At 48.6% G+C, this 7,704-nt stretch overlaps 1 protein-coding gene across 1 annotated transcript in view; it reads left to right on the forward strand.

The window, feature by feature from the left end:
- NKX6-3 (NK6 homeobox 3) overlaps nucleotides 1-6,215 on the forward strand; it is a 77,200-nt gene extending 70,985 nt beyond the window's left edge. Inside the window, exons 3-6 of the mRNA XM_086943598.1 lie at nucleotides 237-2,058; nucleotides 2,104-2,623; nucleotides 2,717-3,475; nucleotides 3,666-6,215. Coding sequence (XP_086799724.1) covers nucleotides 237-467 — 231 coding nt within the window. The 3' untranslated portion in view covers nucleotides 468-2,058; nucleotides 2,104-2,623; nucleotides 2,717-3,475; nucleotides 3,666-6,215. The remainder of the gene's footprint in view (nucleotides 1-236; nucleotides 2,059-2,103; nucleotides 2,624-2,716; nucleotides 3,476-3,665) is intronic.
- The last annotated feature ends 1,489 nt before the right edge of the window (nucleotides 6,216-7,704 follow it).

Here is a 7,704-nt window from a genome sequence, read left to right on the forward strand (position 1 = left end):
ACACATGAGCTCTAGCTAACAGTACCAAATGAGCCTGCTAGGTGGAAAGATCAATTCAGGCAAGTCTTCGGGTAAAAGGGTGAGCCAGTACTATGTTATCTCGCCCTCTGGGCCAGTAGGTCAGACGTAGGGTAGTGCTGTAGTGCTTCCTGGGACCAAAGGTCACAGGAAAGCCATGCTAAAGACTGTCAGCCATCCACATCTATCAGACTCTAAGCAATCTATTTCCATTGCAGGTTTGGTTCCAGAATCGAAGGACAAAATGGCGGAAGAAAAGTGCACTGGAGCCATCATCATCCACTCAGCATAACTGCGGGGGTTCTGGGGATCGCACAGCGTCAGAGAATGAGGACGACGAATACAACCGGCCCTTGGACCCTGATTCAGATGATGAGAAAATCCGCCTGCTGTTAAGGAAGCACCGGGCAGCCTTCTCTGTACTCAGCCTGGGTCCGCACAACATCTAGCGTTGGAAGGGACTGAATATGCTGAGCTCAGCTGGTGTCCTTGCGGTAAGTAAATGTGGCTGACTGCCCCTGCTGAGGTTAGCCTTGGCTCCTACGGTGTCTGACATAGGTACTGACTGCTATTGCGGAGTTCAACCAGTGGCTCCAATGAGCGTACCAGCTGACAGCCTATGATCCATCAACCTTTGACACGGGTATGTACTTCACCTGCTGATCTCAACTTCAGTCCCTGCAGAGCCTGACTATCCCCGGAGAGAATAGCACAGTGGCCTGAAGCACCTGACTATCCTTGCAGAGGGCAGCTGAGGGCCCCTAGATGGCTGACATAAGAATGGATGCACCTATTGGGTTCAACCAAGGGTCCTCTGTGATCGACAGTCATGGATGGTACCTAAGCTTAGTGTAGGTCCCACCGCCTGTTTACATGGACACACTGCATCAGACGAGCTCAGCGTGGGACCTTAAAACCTAATGACACTACAACCACTGACATAGACATGGACTGAGCTGCAGGGCTCACCATGGAGCCACAGATCTGCCAAGAAAAGTTAACCTGCTAAGTTTAGGCTGGGGCCACACAGTATGAGATGTTGACTGAATTTACTCAGCTCAGAGTGTGCCCGCATAGTGCGAGCCTTGGACCGCATGTGCTGAACTCAGTACAAGCCCTTATGATATGAGACAGCACCATCTAAGCGGAGCCAGTAGCGCATTGTGAAAATATGTTAGCAGAGCTCAGTCGGGGACCTTGTAATGTGAGCCTTAAAATGTATCTGCTCATTTCAGCCTGGGACCGAGAGTTCCAGAACTGAGTGCTGAGTTCAGCCTGACACCAGCGGTGCGAGACCTGGACTACGCACAGTGCTTTCCGCCTAGGGTTTCACAGTATAAGTGTCAGACTGCTCCTACTGGGCTCCAACTTTTGTGCACAATAACACACAGAACTCCAGCTGCTAAGTGGAGCCCCTGAAACCTAAGTGCAGGACCTAGAGCGCATCTGCTTAGCTTAGCTTGGGGCCCTACAATGTCAGACCTGGACTACATCAGGTACTCTTGGCCAGAAGTCGCAGACAGCAGGACTTGGACTTGGACTGCATCTGTTAAGATCAACGTTTAATACCGAGTAATGTGTGAACTGCATCTGCTGCGGTAATCTGGAGTTCTGAGATGTAAGAATGAGCCTCCATCTGCTGTGCTCAGCCTCTAAACACAGAATGGAAGACCTGCCCTGCATCTGCTGAGCTCGGCCTCAATGCACAGAGTGGAAGACCTGCCCCTAATTTGCTGAGCTCGGCCTCAAACCGCACAATGCAAGGCCTTCCCCGCATCTGCTGAGCTCGGCCTCAAAGCGCACAATGCAAGGCCTTCCCTGCATCTGCTGAGCTCAGCCTAAAAAAAACAGAGTGGAAGACCTTCCCTGCATCTTCTACGTTCGGCCTGAAAGCACAAAATGGAAGACCTGCCCAGCATCTGCTGGGCTCAGCCTCAAACCGCAGAATGGAAGACAGGCCCTGCATCTGCTGAGCTAAGCCTCAAAATACAAAGTGCAACAGCTGCCCCACATCTGCTTAGCTCGGCCTCAAAACACAGAGTGCAAGACATGCGTGCATCTGCTGAGCTCAGCATCAAAACACAGAGTTCAAGACCTGCCATGCATCTGCTGAGCTCAGCCTCAAAACACAGAGTGCAAGACCTGCCATGCATCTGCTGAGCTCAGCCTCAAAACACAGAGCGCAAGACCTGCCCCACATCTGCTGAGCTCGGCCTCAAACCGCAGAATGGATGAACGGCCCTGCATCTACTGAGCTCAGCCTCAAACCGCAGAATGGAAGACCGGCCCTGCATCTACTGAGCTTAGCCGCAAAATACAAAGTGCAATACCTGCCTCGCATCTACTGAGTTCAACCTTAAAACACAGAGTGCAAGACCTGCCTGTAATCTGCTGAGCTCGGCCTCAAAACACAAGAGTACAAGACCTGCCTGTAATCTGCTGAGCTCGGGCTCAAAACACAAGAGTACAAGACCTGCCTGTAATCTGCTGAGCTCGGCCTCAAAACACAGAGTGCAAGACCTGCCTGTAATCTGCTGAGCTCGGCCTCAAAACACAGAGTGCAAGACCTGCCCCGCATCTGCTGAGCTCAGCCTCAAAATACAAAGTGCAAGACCTGCCCCACATCTGCTTAGCTCAGTCTCAAAACACAGAGCGCAAGACCTGCCCCATATCTGCTGAGCTCGGCCTCAAAACACAGAGTGGAAGACCTGCCTCGCATCTGCTGAGCTCGGCCTCAAAACACAAGAGTACAAGACCTGCCTGTAATCTGGTGAGCTCGGCCTCAAAACACAGAGTGCAAGACCTGCCTGTAATCTGCTGAGCTCTGCCTCAAAACACAGAGTGCAAGACCTGCCCCGCATCTGCTGAGCTCGGCCTCAAAACACAGAGTGCAAGACCTGCCCCACATCTACTGAGCTCAGCCGCAAACCGCAGAATGGAAGACCGGCCCTGCATCTACTGAGCTCAGCCGCAAAATACAAAGTGCAACACCTGCCTCGCATCTACTGAGTTCAACCTTAAAACACAGAGTACAAGACCTGCCTGTAATCAGCTGAGCTCGGCCTCAAAACACATGAGTACAAGACCTGCCTGTAATCTGCTGAGCTCGGCCTCAAAACACAGAGTGCAAGACCTGCCTGTAATCTGCTGAGCTCGGCCTCAAAACACAAGAGTACAAGACCTGCCTGTAATCTGCTGAGCTCGGCCTCAAAACACAGAGTGCAAGACCTGCCTGTAATCTGCTGAGCTCGGCCTCAAAACACAAGAGTACAAGACCTGCCTTTCATCTGCTGAGCTCAGCCTCAAAACACAGAGTGCAAGACCTGCCCGTAATCTGCTGAGCTCGGCCTCAAAACACAAGAGTACAAGACCTGCCTTTCATCTGCTGAGCTCAGCCTCAAAACACAGAGTGCAAGACCTGCCTGTAATCTGCTGAGCTCGGCCTCAAAACACAAGAGTACAAGACCTGCCTTTCATCTGCTGAGCTCAGCCTCAAAACACAGAGTGCAAGACGAGACCTGCCCCGCATCTGCTCAGCTCGGCCTCAAAACAGAGTGCAAGGCATGCCCCACATCTGCTGAGAAAGGCATCAAAACACAGAATGCCATATCTGCTCTGCATCTGCTGAGCTCAGCCTCAAAACACAGAGTGCAAGACCTGCTCTGCATCTGCTGAGCTCGGCCTCAAAACACAAGAGTACAAGACCTGCCTTGCATCTACTGAGCTCGGACTCAAAACACAGAGTGCAAGACGAGACCTGCCCCGCATCTGCTCAGCTCGGCCTCAAAACAGAGTGCAAGGCATGCCCCACATCTGCTGAGAAAGGCATCAAAACACAGAATGCCAGATCTGGTCTGCATCTGCTGAGCTCAGCCTCAAAACACAGAGGGCAAGACCTGCTCTGCATCTGCTGAGCTCGGCCTGGGGGCTCACAATATCACATTTGGTCTGCTAAGCTCGGCCTGCAACCTAGACTGCATGACCGGGAGTACATCTATTGAGCTAAACTTGTGGCCCAAAATGGGGTCTGTGCTCCGCGCTAACGAAGAGACTGAACCTACTGAGCTCAGCATGAGGCCCCCACTGTGCCACATCTAGACTGCACGCGCTAAGCTCAGTATGAAACCCAAGGGTGCAAGAAATGGACTTCTGATGATATCAACCTTTGATAGGTTGCTGAGCTCAGTTTGCCCCCCATGCCACATCTGGACTGCACGTGCTAAGCTCAGTCTGAAACCCCAGAGTCCAAGACTTGTAATACATCTGCTGAGCTCAAATTTTGGTGCAGTACGTGATCTGAACTACAACTTCTGAGCTCAGACCAGGGACCACAGTGTAAGCTCCAGAATGTGCCTGCAAACTCAACCTGAAACTCAAGAGTGCAAGACTCCAGCCGCATATATGAAGTTATTGGATATATGGATGCATCCCAAAGCATCAACTACATATACCAGATGCAATTCTAACTTATAATAAAAGGCTAACAACTCTCTCACCAGTTCCGACCTTCCACGAGAGCCAGGCACCATCTTGAGTTCAAACTCAAACGGCTCGGAGCCTCTCTTCAGCTCCCCCTTCACAACCTAACACGGACATCCCAGCAACCGCCCACATCTCAAGTCCATGCTAACCCTCACCTGAGCTGGGCTCGACCACTACAAACTCCAGCAACAATGGGAGAACAGAAATGTCTTTTATGAAACCATATAATCTAGTAAGAACACAGAACAGGCCACACACACCCTACAAGCCAGCATGTGCAGAAGAAATCCTATACAACAAGGTCCAACTAATGCTCAAGCTGTAACCAGAAGAGGAATCCCCCCTCCCCGGGTGTCAATAGGGGTCTGAGAGTAAACTAACAGTACTCTGCCCTGGGTACACATGTGGAAGTAAAGAAGGGCCTCACTCAGACTGACTTACAAGAGACACTTAATGGTGCTGGATGGGGAAACCAAGAAGGTGGAGAAAAATCCAAGGGTGGAGACAGCTTCTCCATCCGTAGAGAAGAGAGGGTCCCCCCTCACTCCTCAACACGCACATATCTACCACACATGCAATGATAAATATCACACATAGACACATTTCTACATCTAGTGACCCAGGCACACCAGAGGTTCAAGCACAAATAAGCACACCAATGAAGCAGACAGTTTCTCCATATGGAGTGTGGTGAGGGCCCCCACACACAACACCCACTACACGTACACTTACCACATTTGCAATGCGATTTATCATACACAGACACTAGTCTAGATGTAACTGCACAGCCACACCAGAGGCTCAATCACACCTACTACACAGACATGTTATCATACACCTGAACAGACACATAGATATGCTTGCACACAACTCCAGGACCGAAACTTACACACCAATATACACCTATACAGACACATCTCAGAGGTAGAACCACATACACACAAACCCATAGGTGCATGGAAACAAAGATATTACCAAGGACACATTCACTCTTTTATGAATGGACAAATACACTATTCGGATACCTGCAACATACACACAAGCAAACATTTAAGCAGCACACAAGTGTCCATACACGCAAACATGAAAGGCGCAAAAACATAAATGTGCATACATCTATTCACTTACAGGTGCACTTCCCAAACAGCAGTGAGCACCCTTAAATGTTACATAAAATGTAAGACGGACAATCGTGCAAACACAAGCTTCGATCATATACGCAACCATGCACTTTAGCTCTTAGAAACCAGCTATCCCTCCAATAACATGTTGACTGTATTTTTGCTTATGACCCTGTATAGCTCCCAACTGACTTTCGGGTAGGTTTGCGTTATAGAAATGCCCTAGACATACATACATATACCCTTACATACATACAAGTGCATTAAAAGAGTCATGTATTTATAAATAAGTGCTTATTTAACCACACCCACACTTACATGCAAATAATCATACACACACAGTCACACAAAGTAGTGCACTATCATATATATATAAGGGCGTATAATAAAGCACACATACACAAACATACATGCACACTTACAAAAGTATCTACTTACATTGTGGTATACATTTACACGTACATATGTACATAGTAGGACATACATAGATTTCTATCTTATTGAATCTTTGCTGCCTGCTGTGACTAGGCATGTCAGGTTCTGAAAATTACAGTGTGATTTACATACGAAAAATAAACTTAACTGAAATCCTTATGTGCTGCCTCTGCAGTATTGTGTCTTGTGGGTGTGTTTGCGTATGGATGGTTTGTCTCTGTGCTGGGGAGGTGTGACTGTATAAGCAAGGGTGCCTGTGTCTGCATGTATTTTTTTTAAATAAATATCTTTTATTTTTATATAGATATAACTTTCAACATGGAATAATCCATAAACTTGGCAGGCAATAAACGACCTCTGAGGGGTTAGCAGCTAAGACCATCCTATATCACGCATAAAGATAACTGTACAATACAACTGTAATGAAATACAGTTAGTTGCAGATATACATCATCACAAATCACAATAATCAAAGAGCTGCAGGACCAAAAAGTGTGTGTGAGGGGTGTTAGTGACAACCCGAAAGTGGAATGCAAGCAGAAAAGAAAATCAAGCCTTGGCAAAGTCAATCGGTCTGGCCAATGCAAGAGCTACTGGCTTTGTCATAGTGTTTTAGCCATGTGGTACACCAGTGCAGCTGCTGTTCAGCATGGCAAAAAGTTTGAAGTGTAAAGGAGAGTGCTGTGGAGTGGAGAGGCGTAGAGCAGAGCAGAGTGATGTACAGTGGAGTGGAGATTTGTGAAGTGTTGTAGAGTGTCCTAGAGTGGAGTGTCGTAAAGAAGAGTGGAATGCCATGGATTAGAGTGGAGTGCCGTGGATTAGAGTGGAGTGAGGTGAAGTGGAGTCGAGTGGAGAAGAGTAGAGGTGAGTAGAGTGGAGTGATGTAGAGTGCATAGAGTCGTGGAGTAGCGTAGAGTGGAGAGTAGTGAAGTGTTGTAGAGTGGTATAGAGTGTCTTAGAGTAAAGTATTGTGGAGTGGACTGTCGTAAAGTAGAGTGGAAAGCTGTGGATTAGAGTGGAGTGCCATGGATTAGAGTGGAGTGAGGTGGAGTGGAGTAAGTGGAGCACAGTGGAGAAGAGTAGAGGTGAGTCGAGTGGAGTGATGTAGAGTGCATAGAGTCGTGGAGTAGCGTAAAGTGGAGTGGAGAGTTGTGAAGTGTTGTAGAGTGGTATAGAGTGTCTTCGAGTGAAGTATCGTGGAGTGGACTGTCGTAAAGTAGAGTGGAAAGCCGTGGATTAGAGTGGAGTGCCATGGATTAGAGTGGAGTGAGGTGGAGTGGAGTGAGTGGAGCACAGTGGAGAAGAGTAGAGGTGAGTCGAGTGGTGTGATGTAGAGTGCATAGAGTCGTGGAGTAGCGTTAAGTGGAGTGGCGAGTCGTGAAGTGTTGTAGAGTGGTATAGAGTGTCCTACAGTGGAGTATCATGGAGTGGAGTGGCCTAGAGTGAAGTGGCATAGAGTGGCGTGAGTGTCTTAGAATAGAGTGGAGTGGCATAGAAAGGAGTGGCATATAGTTGAGTGGCGTGGAGTGAAGTGGCATGGAGTGGAGTAGAATGGCATTTTGTGGAGTAGAGTGGCATAGAGTGGAGTGGCGTAGAGTGGCATGGAATGGCGTGGAGTGGCGTAGAGTATTGTAGAGTGAAGGGGCGT

Source organism: Lissotriton vulgaris, chromosome 11 (genome assembly GCF_964263255.1).
Source record: "Lissotriton vulgaris chromosome 11, aLisVul1.2, whole genome shotgun sequence".
Lineage (NCBI taxonomy): Eukaryota > Metazoa > Chordata > Amphibia > Caudata > Salamandridae > Lissotriton > Lissotriton vulgaris.